This window comes from Pseudophryne corroboree, chromosome 8 (genome assembly GCF_028390025.1).
Source record: "Pseudophryne corroboree isolate aPseCor3 chromosome 8, aPseCor3.hap2, whole genome shotgun sequence".
In the NCBI taxonomy this organism is placed as follows: Eukaryota; Metazoa; Chordata; class Amphibia; order Anura; family Myobatrachidae; genus Pseudophryne; species Pseudophryne corroboree.
Genome location: NC_086451.1, coordinates 284,898,657 through 284,922,818, shown reverse-complemented (window position 1 = coordinate 284,922,818; position 24,162 = coordinate 284,898,657). Strand labels below are relative to the sequence as shown.

The following is a 24,162-nucleotide window of genomic DNA, read 5'->3' as shown; positions in this document are numbered from 1 at the left end:
TTGCCGATATTCCTCTACCAACTTCAGTGACGGGAGTACTTGAAGAGAAATGACATCATTTTGTCTGTGTAATATGATGGAAATGCTTCTTTGCTTCTGTACATTTTAATAAATTTTTATGAAAGAACAGTTCATGTTTATGTTTTAAAAGTAATGATAATTGTGAAACCCACTGGGTTCCCTGTATTTATAGGTTAAAATAACCTTTGGGCGCCAATTTCCTTTTTTCTTTTCATATATATGTATATATATATATATATATATATATATATATATATTTGAATCAGGAAAATCATTGAACAGATAATTAGAAGCTTTAGTTTTTGATACAGGACTTCCATCTTTTAGTTGGATTGGTTAGCTAAGTTTGTTTATATATTAGTACCAGTAAAGTTCCTGCATATTCTTATTAGTTGATATGTGTGTTAGACTAATGTACACCAGTAACAGTTTAAGAATGACAACACATTTAAAATGCGTTTTCTGTAATTGTAGCAATCGGCACCGACGTACGGAGCAAGAAGAAGATGAAGAGTTGCTGTCTGAAAGCCGTAAAACCTCCAATGTGTGTGTGCGATTTGAAGAGTCACCTTCTTGTATGTAATCATATTCATGTCATTCTTTGTATTTGCAACAATGCATCTGATATTGTTTTCCTTATGTATACACCACAAAACATGTCAAAATCTCTCATGTTTATTTCTCTAACGTCCTTGAGGATGCTGGGACTCCGTAAGGACCATGGGGAATAGACGGGCTCCGCAGGAGATAGGGCACTTTAAGAAAGCTTTGGATTCTGGGTGTGCACTGGCTCCTCCCTCTATGCCCCTCCTCCAGACCTCAGTTTTACACTGTGCCCAGAGCGAGATGGGTGCACTGCAGGGAGCTCCCTGAGTTCTCTGCCTAGAAAGCATTTTTGTTTGGATTTTTTCTACATTTTTACAGGGAGCACTGCTGGCAACAGGCTCCCTGCATCGAGGGACTGAGTAGAGAGGGGCAGACCTTCTTGTCTAAGATAGGCTCTGCTTCCTCGGCTACTGGACACCATTAGCTCCAGAGGGGGTGAACACAAGTTCTTACTGGGCGTCCACCCCCAGAGCCACGCCGCCGTTCTCCTCACAGAGCCAGAAGAAACAAAGTCAGAAGACGTCTCAGGCGGCAGAAGCCTTCAGAGCTTCACTGAGGTAACGCACAGCACCGCAGCTGTGCGTCATTGCTCCCATACCCCTCACATACTTCGGTCACTGTAAGGGTGCAGGGCGCAGGGGGGGGGGGCGCCCTGGGCAGCAATGTAACACCTCTCTTATGGCAAAAAGTATATATACATGTACAGGTGGGCACTGTACATGTATATAAAAGAGCCCCCGCCATATTTTAGTAAGTTTGAGCGGGACAGAAGCCTGCAGCCGTGGGGGCGGGGCTTCTCCCTCAGCACTCACCAGCGCCATTTTCTCTCCACAGCACCGCTGAGAGGAAGCTCCCCGGACTCTCCCCTGCTTGACACACGGTGAAGAGGGTTTTAAAGTAGAGGGGGGGCACATATTTGGCGATTATACATTACAGCAGCGCTACTGGGTAAACATTCTGTGTATTTTCCTGGGTTATATAGGGGTGGTCTTCTGTATACCGGCGGTCGGGCTCCCGGTGCTCAGTATACCGGCGCCGGGAGCCCGACAGCCGGCATACCGACACTTATTTTCCCTCGTGGGGGTCCACGACCCCCATAGAGGGAGAATAAAATAGTGTGGCGCGCGTAGCGCGCCACCGTGCCCGTAGCGTGGCGAGCGCAGCGAGCCCGCAAGGGGCTCATTTGCCCTCGCCACACTGTCGGTAAGCCGGCGGTCGGGCTCCCGGCGCCGGTATGCTGGTCGCCGGGAGCCCGACCGCCGGCCAGCCGTAGTGAACCCTTATATAGCGCTGGGGTGTGTGCTGGCATTCTCTCTCTCTGTCTCTCCAAAGGGCCTAGGGGGAAACCTGTCTTCAGATAAGAGATTCCCTGTGTGTGTGGAGTGTGTCGGTACGTGTGTCGACATGTCTGCGGTAAAAGGCTCTCCTAAGGAAGAGATGGAGCAAATCTGTGTGGGTGCGTGGTGTCTCCGTCGACAACGCCGACACCTGATTGGATATGTGAAATTAAGTGCTAAGATGAACTTATTACAAAAGATTAGAGAACAGACAGGGAATCTATCCATGTCTGCTCCTATGTCACAGAGATCTTCAGAGTCTCACAACGCTCACTATCCAAAATAATAGACACTGTTATCGACACGGAGTCTGACTCCAGTGTCGACTACGTTAATGCAAAGTACAGCCAAGACTGGCAGAAAAGTATTCAATATATGATTATTGTAATAAAAGATGTTTTGCATATCACTGATGACTCATCTGTCCCTGACACAAGGGTACACATGTTTAAGGGGAAGAAAGCTGAGGTAAATTTCCCCCCTCTCATGAAGGAAAAGAGCGGGAATCTCCAGACAAGAAGCTGCAGCTTCCCAATAAGAATTCTCAGGGAGTATCCTTTCCCTAATGGGGCCAGGATAAGATGGGAATCTTCCCCTAGGGTGTACAAGGCATTGACACGTTTACCCAAAAAGGTAGAGCTGACTTAACAGCTATCCTCAGGGATCCTGCAGATAGCATGCAGTAAAAGTACTTTGAAGTCCATTTACACACATTCTGGTACACTACTCAGACCGGCGATTGTGTTGGCACGGGTTTATAGCGCTGTAGCAGCGTAGTCAGATACCTTATCAGCGGAGGTTGAAACCCTAGATAAGGATGCCATGTTATTGTCCCTAGTATATATATATATATATTTATATGTAAAAGATGTTGCCTTATGTATATATATATATATAAGACATGCCCAAAGAGACGTTAGTCTACTGGGTTCTAGAGTCAACGCTATGTCGATTTCTGCTAGACTTGTCCTGTGGAACATGCAATGGACAGGTGATGCCGACTAAAAGAGGCATATGGAGGGTTTACCTCACAAGGCTGAGGAATTGTGTGGAGAAGGGCTCTCGGACCTGGTCTCCACAGCTATAGCTGGTAATTCTGATCTTTTGCCTTATATTCTCTCACAGACTAAGAAAGCACGACATTATCAAATGCAGTCCTTTCGGTCGCAGAATAACAAGAAAGTATGAGGAGCGTCCTTTCTTAAAAGAGGTAGGGCACGGGGCACAGCTAGTTCCCAGGAACAAAAGTCCTCCCCGGCCTCTACTACATCCACCGCAGGATGCGGGAACTCCGCTAAGGGACTCCGTCCCAGGGGGAGCACGTCTTCGACTCTTCAGCCACATCTGAGTTCACTCACAGGTGGATCCCGGGGCAATAAAAATTGTTCTCAGGGTTACAAAGGAATTCGAAAGGTGCCTCCTCGCCGGTTTTTCCTTATCGGACCTACCGGCTTCTCCCCCAGAAGGGGAGTTATATTAAATACAATTCACACATTGTATCTCCAACAGGTGGTGCTCAAGGTTCTCCTCCTGCAACAAGGAAGGGGCTATTACTCAACCTTGGCTGTAGTCCCGAATACGTACGGTTCGGTCAGACCTATTTAAAATTAAAACCTCTGAACCTATACTAGAAAAGGTTCAAAATTAAAGTGGAATCGCTCAGAGCGATCATGGCCAGCCTGGAAAGGGGGGATTTGATGGTGTATCTAGACATAAAGGCTGCATACCTTCATGTTCCCATTTATCCACCCCATCAGGCGTACCTGAGAATTGCGGTACAGTATTGTCATTACCAATTTCAGGGTAATTGGCGGAAATGATGGTGCTCCTACGCAAGCAAGGAGTCACAGTTATCCCATACTTGGACGATCTCCTATAAGGCGAGATCAAAAAAGCAGTTGTTGAACAGCGTGTCACTTTCGCTGAAGGTGTCACAGCAACACTGCTAGTTTCTCAATATCCCGAAGTCCCAGTTGGTTCCTATGACTAGTCTGCCCTTCTTGGGTATGATTCTGGATACAGACCAGAAAGGGGTTTACCTTCAGATAGAGAATGCCCAGGAACTCATGACTCTGGTCAGGAACTTTTTGAAACCAAGACAGGTGTCGGCATCGCTGCACCCGAGTCCGGGGAAAATCATTCCCTTCGGCAGGTTCCATGCGAGGTCTTTCAAATGGGACCTACTGGACAAGTGGTCCGGGTCACATCTACAGATTCATCAGTTGATCACCCTCTCCCCCAGGGACAGGGTATCTCTCCTGTGGTGGCTGCAGGATGCTCACCTTCTATAGGGCCGCAGGTACGGCATTCAGGACTGGATCCTGGTGACCACGGACGCGATCCTCCGAGGTTGGGGAGCAGTCACACAGGGAAAAATAAAATGTCAAGAGACTTGTCTTCACTTCTTGGAACTAAGGGCCATATACAACGCCCTACGTCAGGCGGAGACCCTACTTCGCGACCAACCGGTTCTGATCCAGTCAGACAACGTCACCGCAGTAGCTCATGTAAACCGCCAAGGCGGCACAAGGAGCAGAGTGGCAATGGTGGAAGCCACCAGAATTCTTCGCTGGGCGGAGAATCATGTAAGCGCACTGTCAGCAGTGTTCATTCCGGGAGTGGACGACTGGGAAGCAGACTTCCTCAGCGGACACGACCTACGTCCTGGAGAGTGGGAACTTCATCAGGAAGTCTTAGCACAGATTGCAATTCGGTGGAGACTGCCACTGATAGACATGATGGCGTCCCGCCTCAACACAAAGCCGCAGAGTTATTGCGCCAGGTCAGGAGACCCTTAGGCAGAAAGCTGTGGACGCCCTAGTGACACCGTGGGTGTTCCGGTCGGTCTCTGTGTTTACTCCTCTTCCTCTCATACCCATGGTGTTGAGGATAATAAGAAAAAGAGGATTGAGACCAATTCTCATTGTTCCAGATTGGTCACGGAGGACCTGGTATCCAGATCTGCAGGAAATGCTCACAGAGAATCCATGGCCTCTTCCTCTAAGACAGGACCTGCTGCAGCAGGGGCCCTGTCTGTTCCCAGACTTACCGGGGCTGCGTTTAACGGCATGGCGGTTCAACGCAGGATCCTAGCGGTAATGGGTATTTCGGAGGAGGTCATTCCTACCCTAATTAAGGCTAGGAAGGAAGTGACATTGAAACATCACCGAATATGGCGAAAACATGTTTACTGATGTGAGGCCAGGAATGCTCCTACGGAGGAATTACTTTTGGGCCGTCTGCTTCACTTCCTTCAAACTGGAGTGAACTTGGGCCTGAAATTAGGATCGATAAAGGTTCAAATTTCGGCCTTATCCATTTTCTTCCAAAAAGAATTGGCTTCTCTTCCTGAAGTACAAACGTTTGTGTAGGGAGTACTGCATTTTTAGCCTCCTTTTGTACCGCCGGTGGCGCCTTGGGACCTTAACGTGGTGTTACGGTTCCTTAAGTCTCACTGGTTTGAACCACTTAAGTCAGTGGTGTTGAAATATTTCACCTGGAAGGTGGTCATGTTGTTAGCCTTGGCTTCGGCTAGGCGAGTTTCGGAATTGGAGGCTTTTATCACTAAAAGCCCTATCTGATTGTCCATATGGATAGAGCGAAATTGCGGACCCGTCCTCAATTCCTGCCAAAGGTGGGCTCATCCTTTCATATGAACCAACCTATTGTCGTGCCTGTGGCTACGCGTGACTTGGAGGATTCCGAGTCCCTTGATGTGGTCAGGGCTTTGAAAATTTACGTGGCCAGAACGGCTAGGATCTGCAAAACAGAAGCACTGTTTGTCCTGTATACAGCCAACAAGGTTGGCGGCCCTGCTTCAAAGCAGACTATTGCTCGCTGGATCTGTAACACGATTCAGCTAGCGCATTCTATGGCAGGATTGCCGTTACCTAAATCGGTTTAGGCCCATTCCACTAGGAAGGTGGGCTCTTCTTGGTCGGCTGCCCGAGGGGTCTCGGCACTACAGCTGTGCCGAGCTGCTACTTGGTCGGGGTCAAATACCTTTGCAAAGTTCTGTAAGTTTGATACCCTGGCTGAGGAGGACCTCCTGTTTGCTCAATTCGGTGCTGCAGAGTCATCTGCACTCTCCCGCCCGTTTGGGAGCTTTGGTATAATCCCCATGGTCCTTACGGAGTCCCAGCATCCTCAAGGACGTTAGAGAAAATAAGATTTTACTTACCGGTAAATCTATTTCTCGTAGTCCGTAGAGGATGCTGGGCGCCCGTCCCAAGTGCGGACTTCTTCTGCAAGACTTGTATATAGTTATTGCTTACATAAGGGTCATGTTATAGTTTATCGGTTGAACCGAGGCTATGTTGTTGTTCATACTGTTAACTGGGTAGTTTATCACAAGTTATACGGTGTGATTGGTGTGGCTGGTATGGATCTCGCCCTTAGATTTACAAAAATCCTTCCTCGTACTGTCCATCTTCTCTGGGCACAGTTTCCCTAACTGAGGTCTGGAGGAGGGGCATAGAGGGAGGAGCCAGTGCACACCCAGAATCCAAAGCTTTCTTAAAGTGCCATATCTCCTGCGGAGCCCGTCTATTCCCCATGGTCCTTACGGAGTCCCAGCATCCTCTACGGACTACGAGAAATAGATTTACCGGTAAGTAAAATCTTATTTATTGGCAAATGGCTGGGTTTCCCATTTGAAGTTAGTATGTGGGCTGTCTCCTCCTCTTAAAGAAGGACAACATTTTAAGAAAGAAGCCCTGCTTAAGAAGGGATGCAGTCAGGAAGTCCGCACTGACATTGTTGACATTCATAATATCACCAGAATGTCGTCAGTGATGTTGACATGGTTAAAATGTTGACATCATAAATATCGACATCTAGAAAATGTTGACATTTGCATTAATGTTAGGTGTACTGTTAGGGTTAGCATTAGGGATAGATTGCCATAAAACAGATAGTGCCGACATTATGAACATGTCAATATCACATCAGCTTAGGCTTGCTGAATATCAGCATAGTCACTATCGACAATTATGAACATGACGACATGATGAACGGAGACATAATATACCGGACCTGTTTAAGAATGATAACTCAGCAGCTCACTCACAGCTGGTTTTTACTTTCCTTGTACACTTTGCTCTTTATCGCATTAATCTTTTTCAGATGATATCTTCTGGTGTGGTTATGTCACATGTAATCTGGTGGTAGTGGATTTGAGCTACCTCTCCCATTGAGAGAATTCCTCCCCCACAGCCCTTATCCCCACTTTAAAGGATTAAGGGGTCTATTTACTAAGCCTTGGATGAAAATAAAGTCGCTGGAGATAAAGGACCAGCCAATCGGCTCCTAACTGCTATGCCACAGGCTGTGTTTGGAAAGTAACAGTTAGGAGCCGATTGGCTGGTACTTTATCTCCAGCAACTTTATCTCCATCCAAGGCTTAGTAAATAGACCCCTTAGTCTAAACCCTGCAATGTGTAATAGGGGTCTGTATTATATTAGCTGTGTGTCATTATGGTATAGCTTACCTATGACATTGGTCTTACATAGTAACATAGTTTCTGAGGTTGAAAAAAGACAATTTGTTCAACCTATTTGTGTTCTCCTATGCTGTATTATTTTTAGGACTAATTGTGTTTGTTGCTAATGTCGGCCGCTGTGTTTATTCCTCATTATTTTTATAACTATAGTGTGTGACTACTCACCATAACCCTGTATATCCTTATCCATTAGACATTTATCTATCCCTTTCTTAAAAGTGTTGACCGAGTTCGCGATTACTACTCTCTCAGGCAGGGAATTCCAAACATGTATTGTCCTTACTGTGAATAAACCTTTTTGTCTCTGTGTGCGAAATCTCCTCTCTTCTAATCTTAGTGGATGTCCACGTGTCCTCTGTGTTGATCTTACCAAAAATAGATCCCCCGCAAGCTCTGTGTATTGGCCCCTTATATATTTGTAAATGTTAATCATGTCCCCTCTTAGTCTCCTCTTTGCCAGTGTAAACATGCCTAGCCTTGCAAGCCTATCCTCGTATTCCAGCATCTCCATCCCCTTAATTAGTTTGGTCGCCCGCCTCTGAACCTTTTCTAGTTCCAAGATATCCTTTTTGTAGTATGATGGCCAAAATTGTGCACAGTTTTCAAGATGTTGCCTCACTAGTGATTTATATATTGGGACTATAACACTCTCATCCCTTGCATCAATTCCCCGCTTTATGCATTCTAATACCTTGTTAGCCTTCTTTGCTGCAGTCCTACTTTGGGTACTGCTGCTTAGTTTGCTATCTATGTGAACACCTAAGTCTTTTTCCAGTACAGAATCCCCTAATTTTACCCCGTTTAGTATGTAGGTGTTATTTTTGTTCCTGCTACCAAAGTGCTACCATTACCTTACACTTGTCTGTATTGAAGCTCATTCTCCATTTTGCTGCCCATGCTTCCAGTTTAACTAAGTCGTTCTGAAGAGACTCAGCATCCCCTCTGTATTTATAACCTTACACAATTTAGTAATGTCTGCAAAAATTGACACCATGCTCTCTAGAACTGCTACTACATTGTTAATGGAAATGTTGAACAATAGTGGTCCAAGTACAGACCCTTGTGGCACACCACTCAGTACTTCAGTCCAATTTGAAAAAAATCCATTTACCACAATGCGCTGATCCCTATTATCTAACCAATTTCTGACCCAAGTGCATATTGTACTCCCCAGTCCTAGTTTTTGTAACTTATAGATAAGTCTCATGTGCAGTACTGTGTCGAAAGCTTTAGCAAAGTCTAAAAAGATTACATCCACCTCCTTACCCTGATCAGTGTTCGTACTAACTGTTTCGTAAAAGCCTAGTGAGTTTGTGTGACATGAAATATCCTTCACAAATCCATTTTGGTTCCTATTAATAACCTTATTGGCTTCAGTGAACTTCTGTATACTATCCCTTAGAATACTTTCCAGTACTTTCCCCACTATTGATGTAAGACTAACTGGTCTATAATTACCCGGTTCAGCTTTACTTCCTTTTTTGAGTATCGGCACTACTTCCGCTATACGCCAGTCTCTAGGAACCATGCCTGATGTAATTGAGTCATTGAAGATCGACAATAGCGGTCTTACTAGTTAAGAGTGAAGCTCCATTAGAAACCTTGGGTGAATTCCGTCGGGACCAGGTGACTTATTTATCTTGATTTCTCTTACGTCCTAGAGGATGCTGGGGTCCACATTAGTACCATGGGGTATAGACGGGTCCACTAGGAACCACTGGCACTTTAAGAGTTTGAGAGTGTGGGCTGGCTCCTCCCTCTATGCCTCTCCTACCAGACTTAGTTTAGAAAATGTGCCCGGAGGAGCCAGTCACAGCTAGGGGAGCTCCATAGGAGTTCTTTTATTTATTTTTTGTTTTTTACAGTTTAGGCACAGGGAGGCTGCTGGTAACAGCCTCCCTTCTTCAAGGGACTAAGGGGGGGGAGTAGTGTCCGCCCTGCGGGGTCTGAGCCACTATCTCCGCTGACAGGACACTGAGCTCCTGAGGGGATCGAGCGTTCGCCGCCACAGGGGATTGCTCACCCCAGCAGCATGCCGCCACCCCCTTACAGAGCCAGAAGACTTTAGCGGCGAGTTAGTCACCGGCCCCCCTGGCAAGCGGGGAGCCGGTGTGAAGATGGCGGCAACAGCGTATGGAGCGCAGTACCATACCATGGAGCGCAGTACCTCCACATTCCGATTTGGGTACCTCACCAGGCTTATCTCAGATTTGCACTGTTGGATAGTCACTATCAATTCCAGGCACTACCATTCGGTCTCTCCACAGCACCGAGGGTGTTCACCAAGGTGATGGCAGAGATGGTGGTTCTCCTCTGCAAACAGGGGATGAACATGATCCCATATCTGGAAGATCTGCTGATAAAGGCATTGTCCAGGGAGAGGTTTTTGCTGTCCATTGTTCTCACAACTCATCTGCTTAGGGAACACGGTTGGATCCTGATTTTTTCCAAATTCGCATTTGGAGCCGACCAGGAGGTTGTCTTTTCTGGGAATGATCCTCGACACAGAAGTGCAGAGGGTGTGTCTTCCGGAGGAACAAGCGTTGGTGATACAAACAATGGTCCGTGATGTCCTGAAGCCAGCCTGGGTTTCGGATCATCAGTGCATTCGCCTTCTGAGGAAGATAGTGGCCTCTTACGAGGCTCTGCAGTACGGAAGCTTTCATGCTCGCCCCTTCCAACTGGATCTCCTGGACAATTGGTCGGGATCTCATCTACACATGCACCAGAGAATACGTCTGTTGCCAAAAGCCAGGATTTCACTCCTCTGGTGGCTACAATTACCTCACCATCTGGAGGGCCGCAGGTTCGGGATTCAGGACTGGATCCTTCTAACCACGGATGCAAGTCTCCAAGACTGGGGCGCAGTCACTCAGGGGGAAACCTTCCAAGGAAGTATTCAAGCCTGGAATCCAGTCTTCCAATAAACATTCTGGAACTAAGAGCCGTCTACAACGGTCTTCTCCAAGCGGCCCATCTTCTGCGAGATCGAGCCATTCAAGTGCAGTTGGACAATGTAACGACAGTGGCTTACATAAACCGACGGAATGAAGAGCAGAGCTAACAGAGGTAACGAGAATCATCCTCTGGGCAGAAAAACACGTGTTGGGGCTGTCAGCAATCTTCATTCCGGGAGTAGACAACGGGGAAGGTGTTCACGGAGGTAACAGATCTTTGTGGTGTACCTCAACTAGACATGATGGCCTATCGTCTCAACAAGAAGCTTCAGCGGTATTGTTCCAGGTCAAGGGTCCCGCAAGCCATGGCGGTGGACGCCCTAATGACTCATTCCAAGAGTTCTAAAACTCATAAGGAGAACAAGAGTTCAGGCAATCCTCATTGCTCCGGACTGGCCAAGAAGGGCGTGGTATGCAAATCTTCTGGATCTACTGCTAGAAGAGCCGAGGCCTCTTCCTCTTCGGGAAGACGTGCTGCAGCAGGGGCCGTTCGCTTATCAAGACTTACCGCGGCTACGTTTGACGGCATGGAGGTTGAACGCCAGATATTAGCTCGGAAGGGCATTCCGAACAAGGTTATTCCTACCCTGATACATGCTAGGAAAGGAGTAACGTTTAAACATTACCATCGTATTTTGGAAAAAATATGTATCTTGGTGTGAGTCCAAGAAGTTTCCTACAGTGGAGTTTTAACTGGGACGGTTTCTCCTCTTCCTGCAAGCAGGTGTAGATATGGGCCTGAGGTTGGGATCCGTAAAGGTCCAGATTTCGTACCTATCCATTTTCTTCCAGAGTTGGCTTCCCTCCCTGAGGTTCAAACTTTTCTGAAAGGGGTTCTGCGCATCTAACCTCCCTTTGTGCCGCCTACGGCGCCCTGGGATCTTAACGTGGTGTTACAGTTCCTCCAATCGGATTGATTTGAACCTTTACCAGAGGTTGAGGTCAAGTTTCTCACGTGAAAGGCTGTCACTTTGTTGGCCTTAGCTTCTGCTAGATGTGTGTCGGAGTTGGAGGCTTTGTCTTGTAAGAGCCCCTACTTGATTTTCCATGAATTTAGAGCTGAGCTCCGGACACGTCAGCAGTTACTTCCAAAGGTTGTGTCGGCATTTCATATCAACCAGCCTATTGTGGTGCCAGTGGCTACTGACTCCTCACTTTCATCAAAGTCCTTGAATATTGTAAGGGCTCTGAAAATCTATGTGAAGAGGACTGCTCGTCACGGAAAATTAGACTCTCTGTTTGTCCTGTATGATGCCAAGAAACTTGGGTGTCCTGCTTCTAAGCAGACGATCTCTCGCTGGATCAGGTTCACTATCCAGCATGCGTATTCTACGGTTGTCCTACGTCTGTTAAGGCCCACTCTACTCGTAAGGTGGGTTCTTCCTGGGCGGCTGCCCGGGGTGTCTCAGCTTTACAGCTTTGCCGAGTGGCTACTTGGTCAGGGTCGAACTTGTTTGCAAAGTTCTACAAGTTCGATACTCTGTGGACCTGAAGTTTGGTCAATCAGTTCTGCAGGAGCCTCCGCGCTCTCCCTCCCGTTCTGGGAGCTTTGGTACATCCCCATGGTAGTAATGTGGACCCCAGCATCCTCTAGGGCGTAATAGAAAATAGTACAGGTTGAGTATCCCATATCCAAATATTCTGAAATACGGAATATTCCGAAATACGGACTTTTTTGAGTGAGAATGAAATAGTGAAACCTTTGTTTTTTGATGGCACAATGTACACAAACTTTGTTTAATACACACAGTTATTAAAAATATTGTATTAAATGACCTTCAGGCTGTGTGAATAAGGTGTATATGAAACATAAATAAATTGTGTGAATGTAGACACACTTTGTTTAATGCACAAAGTTCTTAAAAATATTGGCTAAAATTTACTTCAGGCTGTTTGTATAAGGTGTATATGAAACACAAATGCATTCTGTGCTTAGACTTAGGTCCCATCACCATGATATCTCATTATGGTATGCAATTATTCCAAAATACGGAAAAATCCGATATCCAAAATACCTCTGGTCCCAAGCATTTTGGATAAGGGATACTCAACCTGTATTTTAATTACCTACCGGTTAATCCTTTTCTCGTATTCCGTAGAGGATGCTGGGCGCCCGCCCAGCGCTTCGTGATCCTGTAGTGGTTACTTAGTTCAGTACTGCTTAGTTCTTGGTTAAGTACTGTTTTGTTACTTGGTAAGTAATATTGTTCAGCCGTTGCTGATGTTTCAAGCTAGTTAGCTTGGTTTGCCTTGTTTGTGAGCTGATGTGAATCTCGCCACTATCTGTGTAAAATCCTTCTCTCGAAGATGACAGTCTCCTCGGGCGGAAGGGCATAGAGGGAGGAGCCAGCCCACACTCTCAAACTCTTAAAGTGCAAATGGCTCCTAGTGGACCCGTCTATACCTCAATGGTACTAATGTGGACCCCAGCATCCTCTACGGACTACGAGAAAAGGATTTACCGGTAGGTAATTAAAATCCTATTTTCATCCAAAGAGGTTTGCTTTGGACTTAACATTTTTGCTGTGTGCTGTTTCAAAGTGGTTCCACCCATAGAGAATGCATTAATGTGACCCCATTGTGCTGGTGTCCTCCAGTGGATGTAAGAGACAATGGGATTTCTGCTCTAGTATGAAACCCTTTTCCTGTAATCCATTGGGGATTACTGGACTCCCTGCATTTCCGCTGTGTGCTGTTCTTGTGGACATGTTGTTCTTATTAACAGTGTTTTACTTTATAGTTCTCTCCACTCACTTTTTTTCTTCTCCTATTGTGGAGCTACTGTATTGTATGTTATATGGCCCATACATCCGTCAGATGAATCCACAATTCACTGATGGGCGTTCCGAACTCCACTGATTGTCAGTTGTCAGGTGATTAGAAAAATACAAATGTTAAAAATCCCTGTTGGATTTTGCAGATTTTTTTAAGACGATCATCTGCACAATGCAAAATTGTGCTAATTGATTGTTGGTGTATGGGCCACATAAATCAAGTAAGTGAAGCTTCCTGGATGGTGGATATACTGTAGTGGGGGAGGAGCTTGGACTTCATCAGTTTTTTCAGTTTCAGTGCCCAAGATAAGATATATTTAAGGAAAAGCCGAATAAAAATAAGTGGTTTAAAATATTGTATAATGATACTAATAGACACTTGTTTCTATTTCAATTTATTTAATTTTCTTTATGTTTTTGTTTTCTCTGGAAGTTTAGAACAAGTTGCAGCAGGATGTAGTCTGGGTCCCGGCGGTCGTGATCCCGGCGGTCAGAATACCGATGCCGTTATCCCGACCGCCAGAATGCAAGCAGTTCCGCCACAGCTATTCCCACTCCTGGGTGTCCACGACGCCTATGGAGCGGGAATAGAACCTGTGGGGCGATTGCAGGTTGAGCCACTGAGCCAGCAAGTAACTTCATTGCGCTCGCCCTCCTGCCGGCATTCTGGTGGTCAGGATTCTAGCGTCACTATTCTAACTGACCCATTGTCTTGTAAATGATTTGCGCTTTAAAATGCAGGCATACTCGCCTGAATCCCCGCACAGCCTGCTTATCGCAGGCTATCACAAAAGCCTAATAATCTTTATATATTTTTTAGTTACATTTAATTCACTTTGAAATATTTGTCTTGCAGACGTAAAAGGAGGAACACTGAGAGATTACCAAGTCAGAGGCCTCAACTGGATGATCTCTTTGTATGAAAATGGCATTAACGGCATATTAGCAGATGAAATGGTAAATCATGTGTATTATTTAGCCTCTGGGGAAGATAAATGCCTGTCCAGTTATTTGTTCCTTTCATGCCTTTGTTTGCGTGGTACTGGCCACTGGACACAGAAGAAGCATAAGCAGCAAGAAACATACTAAAAAGTTTGTAGTCCTGGTTGCACTAATTGTTGTGCAGATCTCAGTGCTAGAAATAAGCATAATTTGAATAAAAAAAGATCTAATACAAATAATCATGAGACTGTAATTACATAAATGATCATCAAGCTCTTTAATGTTAGATAAACTAGAGCAACAAGTCATTTTGACAATGCAGTGTGACTTTTGGCTGACTGAATTTCTGAATTTTGAAACTGAGGTGGAATAGGCTAGGCATCATGCCCCTGTGCAGAGTCTTCCATCTATCAACCTTTTATTCTTTCTGCTTTTAATGTCTGTCACATGTATAAGTGGAACCAAATATAGACTTAAAAAGTTTTGCAGCACATTGGGGCATGACAGAGTCCTCCTAAGAATTTCTTAATGTACTGAGATAAGCAGGACTCATGCAGTTCTGTGCCTAGGATAAAGGAGGGCAACAATGTAGGACAGACTGCATGCCGTGTCTCCTTTGACTTTAGATGTGCAGCATGTCTACCATGCACTGTGCTGAGGCATTCTAGTGGTGTGGGCGTTTGCTGCTCCTGGAGGAAAATAGAAAATAAATAGATCAAGGTCAGTCTTATTCTATGTTTTATGACCCCCATAGCTTCACGCAATACCCTTCTGCAGGTTAAGGCTTTTTGTGGCCTTAGAACCACCTGTTGCCCATCACTGATCTAAAATCTACCTTAAATAAAGGTATGCGCACACTATCATTTACTATAAGTTTGATCACTTTTGTGAACATTATTTTAGTTTATTTGTTTTAACACATTAGTATCATTTGTTTACTTATGTACTTAAATTTTACAGTGTAAAACTTGGTAGAATTCATTTTTCATATGTATACCATTTTGTCTTTATATGATAGGGTTTAGGAAAGACCCTGCAAACAATTGCTTTGCTGGGCTACCTTAAGCACTACAGGAACATTCCAGGTCCCCACATGGTTTTGGTGCCCAAGTCTACTCTACACAACTGGATGAATGAATTTAAACGCTGGGTTCCTTCTCTTCATGCAGTTTGTCTTATTGGTGACAAAAATGCACGGGTAAGAATGCCTTCATAATTCTGTTAATATAATTAAGTGTATCAAATGAAAAACAAAGAATTGCAGGAATCTATTATTTCTCCTTCGTCCTAGAGGATGCTGGGGACTCCAAAAGGACCATGGGGTATTGACGGGATCTACAGGAGACATGGGCACACTATAAGACTTTGAAAGGGTGTGAACTGGCTCCTCCCTCTATGCCCCTCCTCCAGACCTCAGTTACATTCTGTGCCCAGAGGAGACTGGTCACACACTAGGGGAGCTCTACAGAGTTTGTCTAAAAAGATTTTTGTTAGGTTTATTATTTTCAGGGAGCACTGCTGGCAACAGGCTCCCTGCTTCGTAGGACTGAGGGGAGAGAAACAGACCTACTTCTGTGAGTTGATAGGCTCTGCTTCTTAGGCTACTGGACACCATTAGCTCCAGAGGGTCTGATCTCTTGGGTCGCCTAGCTGCTCGTTCCCGGAGCCGCACCGCCGTCCCCCTCACAGAGCCAGAAGATAGAAGACAGGTGAGTAACCGAAGCAAAGAAGACGTCTGAAGGCGGCAGAAGACTTCAGTTTTCCTGAGGTACCGCGTACCCTCATTTATAGGGACTGGCAGCTATATACAGTGCATAGGCACTGTTAGGAGACCCCCGCCAGTATAATTAATAGCTGGACCGAAGCGCGCCATGTAGGGTGCGGGGCTTCGTCCTTCAGCTCTGACCAGCGCCATTTTCTCTCCACAGCTTGCTGCAGAGACGCTGCTCCTGGCCCTTCACTGCTGTCACAAGTAACGGTGCTAAAAACAAGGGGGGGCACATAAATTTGGTGTTGGTTATTTATTTATATATAACAAACGCTTATAGGTCTGGGGCATTGTTGTTTTCTTCAGACCGGTGGGGCGCTGGGTGTGAGCTGGCAAACTCCTTCTCTGTCTTTCTGAAAGGCCTTACTGTTGTGGGTCTGTCCCCTTTAGCCCAGTGTGTTTGGGGGTGTCGGTACGTGTGTGTCGACATGGCAGAAACTGAATGCTCTTCCCAGGAGGAGGTGCGTATGGGAGCGGAACAGAATGAAGGAGTGACTCCGTCGGCACCGCCGACTGCTGATTGGGTTGAGATGTGGAGTGTCTTAAATAACAGTGTGGCTTTATTGCATAAGAGGTTAGACAAATCTGAGTCTCAGAACCAAGCATGGAGACAATCCATAGGTGACGTGGTGCCACACACTCAGACCCCCTCAGGGTCCCAAAAACGTTCATTTACCCAGGTAGCAGACACTGATACCGACACGAATTCCGACTCCAGTGTTGACTATAATGATGCGAAGTTGCATCCTAAAGTGGCTAAGAGTATTCAATACATGATAGTGGCGATAAAAGACGTGTTACATATTACGGAAGACCCCGCTGTCCCTGAGACGAGGGTCTATATGTTTAAGGGGAAGAAACCGGAGGTAACGTTTCCTCCCTCTCATGAACTGAATGCCCTTTTTGAAAAAGCCTGGGAAACGCCAGACAAGAGATGGCACATTCCCAGGAGGATTGCTATGGCATACCCGTTTCCTTCTCAGGATAGGGTTGGGTTGGAGGCGACACCCACAGTAGACAAAGCTCTAGCGCGATTGTCCAAGAAGGTAGCACTACCGTCTCCTGAAATGGCGACCCTTAAGGATCCTGCTGATCGTAGGCAGGAAGCTACCTTGAAATCTATTTATGTCACGACAGGTACGCTGCTCAGGCCGGCTGTGGCTTCGGCGTGGGTGAGTAACGCGATTAAAAAGTGGGCAGATAACTTGTCATCGGACATAGACACCCTGGATCGGGATAGCGTGCTTTTGACACTGGGTCATATCAGGGACGCTGCAGTCTATCTAAAGGAGACGGCGAGAGATATTGGCCTTTTGGGATCAAGAGCCAATGCCATGGCAGTCTCGGCCAGGAGGGCGTTGTGGACGCATCAATGGAATGGTGATGCTGATTCTAAGAAGGCTATGGAGGCTCTGCGCTGTAAGGGTGGAGTTTTGTTTGGTGAAGGCCTCGCGGATCTAGTTTCTACAGCTACTGCGGGTAAGTCCTCTTTTCTGCCTTTTGTTCCTCCACAGCAAAAGAAAACGCCTCCATATCAGATGCAGTCCTTTCAGTCGCAGAAATTCAGGAAAGGACGTGGGTCATCCTTCCTTGCGGCGAGAGGTAAGGGAAGAGGAAAAAGATCGCTGGCTGTGGCAAGCTCCCAGGAGCAGAAGTCCTCCCTGGCTTCTGCCAAATCCACCGCATGACGCTGGGGCTCCCCTGCGGGAGTCCGCACCGGTGGGGGCGCGTCTTCAGCTCTTCAGTCAGGTCTGGGTTTTCTCGGGCCTGGATCCTTGGGTGCTGGAAATTGTGACCCAAGGATACAAGCTGGAGTTTCAAGACGTGCCCCCACACCAATTTTTTAAATCGGCCTTGCCAGCTTCTCTTCCGGAAAGAGAGGTAGTGTGTACGGCAATACAGAAGCTGTGTCACCAGCGAGTCATTGTTGAGGTACCCCCGTCACAGCGGGGAGAAAGCTTTTATTCAAGCCTGTTTGTGGTCCCGAAGCCGGATGGCTCGGTCAGGCCGGTTCTGAACTTAAAATCCCTCAATGTGTATTTGAAAAGTTTCAAATTCAAGATGAAATCTCTCCGAGCGGTGATCTCCAGTCTGGAGGAGGGGGGGGGGGGGGGGGATTTTATGGTGTCAGTCGACATAAATGATGCTTACCTACATGTCCCCATTTATCCTCCTCATCAGGCGTACCTGAGGTTCGCCGTTCAGGATTGTCACTTCCAATTTCAGACGTTGCCGTTTGGTATTCCCACGGCCCTGAGGATTTTCACCAAGGTAATAGCGGAAATGATGGTGCTTCTGCGCAAGCAAGGGGTCATAATTATCCCGTACTTGGACGATCTCCTGATTAAGGCGAGATCACAGGAGCAGTTATTAAAAAACGTTGCGCTTTCCCTGCAAGTGCTGCAACAGCATGGCTGGCTCCTAAATTTACCAAAGTCGCAGCTGATTCCGACAACTCGGCTGTCATTTTTGGGCATGATTCTGGACACCGAACTGCAGAGGATCTTTCTCCCATTGGAAAAAGCTCAGGAAATCCAGAAAATGGTCAAGGAACTACTGAAACCGCCAGGAGTGTCGATTCATCACTGCACTCGAGTGCTGGGAAAAATGGTGGCGACCTACGAGGTCATTCCGTTTGGCAGGTTCCATGCAAGAACGTTTCAGTGGGACCTGCTGGACAAGTGGTCAGGATCCCATCTGCAGATGCACCGGAAGATAAGTCTATCCCCCAGGGCCAGGATTTCTCTCCTGGCCCTGTGGTGGCTCCAAATTTCTCACCTTCTAGAGGGTCGCAGGTTCGGGATCCAAGACTGGATTCTGGTGACCACGGACGCGAGTCTCCGAGGTTGGGGAGAAGTCCCACAAGGACAAAATTTCCAGGGAAAATGGTCAGGCCAGGAAGCTTGTCTGCACATAAACGTGCTGGAGTTAAGGGCCATCTACAACGAGCTGCGGCAGGCGGAACATCTTCTTTGCGACCTGCCCGTCCTGATTCAGTCGGACAACATCACGGCCGTGGCGCACATAAACCGCCAGGGCGGAACAAAGAGCAGAGCGGCGATGGCGAAGGCCACCAACATCCTTCGCTGGGCGGAAAAACATGCAAGCGCTCTGTCAGCGGTCTTCATTCCAGGAGTGGACAACTGGGAAGCAGACTTCCTCAGCAGACACGATCTCCATCCAGGAGAGTGGGGTCTTCATCAAGAGGTCTTTGCAGAATTGACAAGTCGTTGTGGACTTCCTCAAATAGACATGATGGCGTGTCGTCTCAACAGGAAGCTTCAGACATATTGTTCCAGGTCGAGGGACCCTCAAGCAATAGCAGTGGATGCACTAGTGACACCGTGGGTATTTCGGTCGGTCTATGTGTTCTCTCCACTTCCACTCATTCCAAAGGTGTTAAGGATCATAAGAAGAACAAGGGTTCAGGCGATACTCGTTGTTCCAGATTGGCCACGGAGGGCCTGGTATCCGGATCTTCAGGAATTACTCACAGGAGATCCCTGGCCTCTTCCTCTGAGAAAGGATCTGTTACAGCAAGGGCCGTGCGTGTTCCAGGACTTACCGCGGTTCCGTTTGACGGCATGGCGGTTGAACGCCAAATCCTAGCTAGGAAGGGTATTCCCGGGGAAGTCATCCCCACTCTACTTAAAGCTAGAAAGGAGGTAACGGCGAAGCATTATCACCGTATTTGGAGAAAATATGTGTCTTGGTGTGAATCCAAGCAGGCTCCTACGGAAGAATTTCAGCTGGGGAGTTTTCTCCATTTTTTGCAAGCAGGTGTGGATGCGGGCGTGAAGTTAGGCTCCATTAAAGTGCTGGTGTCAGCTTTATCAATTTTCTTTCAAAAGGAATTAGCCTCGTTTCCAGAAGTACAGACTTTCGTAAAAGGCGTACCTCACATCCAACTTCCATTTGTGCCCCCAGTGGCACCATGGGACCTTAACGTGGTGTTACAGTTCCTTACATCACATTGGTTTGAACCATTACAAAAGGTTGAATTTAATTTTTCACTTGGAAAGTGGTCATGCTTTTGGCCTTGGCGTCCGCAAGGCGGGTGTCCGAATTGGCGGCTCTGTCTCACAAAAGCCCCTATCTGATTTTCCATGAGGATAGAGCGGAGTTGAGAACTCAACAATTTCTACCAAAGGTGGTTTCTTTGTTTCACATGAACCAACCTATTGTGGTGCCTGTGGCTACTGAAGCCTTGGTGATTCCAAGTCTCTTGATGTGGTCAGAGCTTTGAAAATTTATGTAGCCAGAACGGCTCGGGTTAGGAAAACAGAGGCGCTGTTTATCCTGTACGCGGCCAACAAGGTTGGCGCTCCTGCTTCTAAGCAGACTATTGCGCGCTGGATCTGTAATACGATTCAGCAGGCTCATTCTATGGCTGGATTGCCATTACCGAAATCGGTGAAGGCCCATTCCACTAGGAAGGTGGGCTCCTCTTGGGCGGATGCCCGAGGCGTCTCGGGCATTACAGCTTTGCCGAGCAGCTACTTGGTCGGGTTCAAACACTTTTGCAAAGTTCTACAAGTTTGATACCCTGGCTGATGAGGACCTCATGTTTGCTCAGTCGGTGCTGCAGAGTCATCCGCACTCTCCTGCCTGGTTTGGAGCTTTGGTATAATCCCTATGGTCCTTTTGGAGTCCCCAGCATCCTCTAGGACAAAGGAGAAAATAGGATTTTAGTACCTGCCGGTAAATCCTTTTCTCTTAGTCAGTAGAGGATGCTGGGCGCCCGTCCCAGTGCGGACTCTATCTGCAGTACTTGTATATAGTCATTGCTTGTGTTATACAAAGGTTGTGTTTGGTAGGGGTCAACCTGTTGCTGATCTGTTTTGGTTCACACTGTTAACTGGGTTTAGTAAAATGCCATGTGGTACGGTGTGTTGTGGTGTGAGCTGGTACGTATCTCACCCTTAGTTTAACAAAATCCTTTTCCTCTAAATGTCCGTCTCCTCTGGGCACAGTTCCTATAACTGAGGTCTGGAGGAGGGGCATAGAGGGAGGAGCCAGTTCACACCCATTCAAAGTCTTATAGTGTGCCCATGTCTCCTACGGATCCCGTCTATACTCCATGGTCCTTTTGGAGTTCCCAGCATCCTCTCCGGACTAACAGAAAAGGATTTACCGGTAGGTATTAAAATCCTATTTTATACAATACAAAGCTAAACCATGTAGTAACAAATAAAACATATACTGCACTAATACAGTGGGGGTCATTCAGACCCGATCGCACGCTGCATTTTTTTTGCAGCCGTGCGATCGGGTCTGTACTGCGCATGCGCACTGGTCGCAATGCGCAAGCGCTTCGCTAGCCGGCAACGGGGGTTGCCGGGCATCGACAAAGCTAACGAAGAAAGCAATTGCACCGGCGATTGCAAGAAGATTGACACGCAGAAGGCGTTCCATGGCGGAAACTCACAGTTTTCTGGTAGTGTCCGGAGAAACGCAGATGTGCCCAACCGTTCCGGAGGAGGGTTCCTGACGTCACAGCCGGCCCAGATCGTCGCAGCATCTGAGTAAGTCCTGGGCTGTGCAGAAACTGCACAAACTTTTGTTTGTGCAGCTCACTGCACAGCCCATCGCACCCCTGCAAAGCCCTTAACCCCCTCTCCTGTAGGCTGCGATTAACTGGTCACAGCAGTGCAAAAAAATAACCTGCATTCGACCAGGTCTGAATGAGGCCCAGTGTCCATTGTGTACCATCTCAAATAGTAGGCCGACATGTACAAAACAGATATGTTTTTAAGGGGTATATTTACAAAGTGTTGGGTTGTAAAACTTGGCAAATCTGATCATGTCTATGCCTGATATTTAAAAGGGCAATTCTTTTGCTAGCAAGACATGACTATTAAAAGCATTGCCCTTTTAAATTGCATGCAATAACGATCACAAGTGCTGGTTTTTACAACACAACGCTTTGTAAATAAACCTGTAAGTGACTAAAATCAACTACTTCTTATGTGGAAACATGTTGGGAGATTTAACTATTGTAGTCGGATTGGGGAATTCCAGAGCTCCTGCCAGTTAACTTAAAGAACCTATCACAAGTGGAGAAAATACACATATATGTATATACTGTATTAACAGCAGAAGAACAACGTTTATGAGTGACATATTTAGGTCTTGGTCTGTAGATTTGCAGAAAAAATATTGGCGTTGTAATTGGTTTCATCGCTTCGGAGTTATGTGGCAAAATGTCCGCCTGCCATTATAATTCATCACTATTGTGCTCTGGAAAATGTGGCAGTTGATGAACTCTCCCTGTATACCTGCTGGGTGAAATGGAACGTTTGACCTGCTGCATGGTCTGGAAGCTGTGACAATTATTTGCAGTTACCCACTAAGCAGGCATTTTTCTACATTTGAGTCTTAAGGGGCCTAAAAAGGGGTAAAATGTTCAAAACTTCGCACAGTTGAAACCAAGCACATCAGAAGTTCATTATGATTATATGATAAATAGGAAGCAACTCAGAGCAGTTTCTTGAATTTGAAAAATGTCTTTGATTGCCACTTTCACTAACTGACACTTTTGGCATATTTTCCAAATAAATGAAACTTATACTTTTTGCAGAAGTCTAACTGCATGTACTGTATGACTGTTATCAGTGGTGCAAGTAGAAAAAATGTCTTACACGTACTGTATGCACACGCCTTCGGCGCGCACGCCAAATAATGGATGTGACCAAATTCCACATGGGGCGTGATATACATATGGGGGGAAGGTGGGAGCAGATACACATATGACCCCAGTAGTGCCAAATACACGTTGCCCCACAGTGCCAGATATACATTGCCCCACAGTGCCAGATATACATTGCCCCACTGTGCCAGATACACAAATGCCCCCACTGTGTCAGATATACATTGCCCCACAGTGCCAGATACACAAATGCCCCCACTGTGTCAGATATACCTTGCCCCCCCAGTGCCAGATACAGAAATGCCTCCACAGTGCCAGATACATATATGCCCCCAGTGCCAGATACACATGCCCCACAGTGCCAGATATGCCACCAGTGCCAGATACAGAAATGCCCCCACAGTGCCAGATATGCCCCCAGTGCCAGATATACCCTTAGTTCCAGATCCAGAAATGCCCCCAGTGCCAGATACACGTCCCCCCAGTGCCAGATACAGAAATGCCCCCACAGTGCCAGATATGCCCCCAGTGCCAGAGATGCCCCCGCAGGGCCAGATAGGCCCCCAGAGCCAGGTTCATATGCAAACCCCCCTCTGCTGCTTACCGCGCTGCTGCTGTCGTCCTGTTCCTGTGTGTGAAGGGAGGAGAGCGCAGCGTGCGCCTCTTCTACCCCTCAGTCTCCGGCGACAGTGCGGGTGTCACTCTACCTTCAATTAGGCACCGATCAGTGAGCTAATCAAAGCTCGTGGTCCAGCAGCCAATCAGGAGCCTTGGCTGTCGGTCTGCGAGCTCTGATTGGCTCATGGGCCGGCGCCAAATTGAAGGTAGACACTGAGGGGCAGGAGAGGCGCACGCTGCGCTCTCCTCCCCTCATGCAACAGCAACGTGGTAAGCAAGGGAGGGAGGGATCGACGTCCCGGTGTACCCACGGCTAAATTCTTAAGGGTACGCCGTACCCACCCGTACCCGCCCACTTGCACCGCTGACTGTTATAAACTTGGTGCATGACGCCATAACCTGTCCTGGTACAATAGCCATCATGAGCCATCACCAATGCTTTTCACTGTTTTTTCAGGATAGTTCAGACTATTTAGTGAGAGTTCCATCACATACTTTAGCTTTGAAGCAAAGCATGCAGGATACTGTTTTTACCTCAGTTCCAGTTAATGCAAGTGTAGTAGCCACTCACAAGTGAACAGAGATGCCCATTGAAGCCATCGCAACATTTTCATCAACTGCATACTCTGTCACAACCGCAACACAAATGCAAGGAACATTGACTGCCTGAGTGCCTCCATGGGTGTGCAGAATAGTGTGCGGGAGCTGTTACGCTGGCACCATGTTTTAGTCATACAAGATCGCTTACACACCCCAAAAACGGTCACAACACACCTGCATTTTGCAGACACACCCCGTTACCTCCCCTAAACAGTCTCTACCTGTCAGTCACTCTGCAACTGATTCCTTACTGAGAATGGCATCACAATGGTACCTTGGCGCATGCACACTGTAGTTGCGATGTATGCGCAGTATACTGATAATTTCTTAGTTGCAACACCTTTGCAGTTGTGACTGCATCTGAATCAGGCCAAATATGTTTACATGTC

General features: G+C 46.9%; 1 protein-coding gene across 3 annotated transcripts in view; it reads left to right on the top strand.

Moving 5' to 3' along the window:
* Positions 1 to 24,162, top strand: part of SMARCA1 (SWI/SNF related, matrix associated, actin dependent regulator of chromatin, subfamily a, member 1) — a 504,496-nt gene that overhangs the window by 153,978 nt on the left and 326,356 nt on the right. For all 3 annotated transcript variants that reach the window (XM_063937258.1, XM_063937260.1, XM_063937259.1), the window contains 3 exons: positions 496 to 596; positions 14,053 to 14,153; positions 15,157 to 15,336. In XM_063937258.1, the coding sequence (XP_063793328.1) occupies positions 496 to 596; positions 14,053 to 14,153; positions 15,157 to 15,336 (382 nt within the window). The remainder of the gene's footprint in view (positions 1 to 495; positions 597 to 14,052; positions 14,154 to 15,156; positions 15,337 to 24,162) is intronic.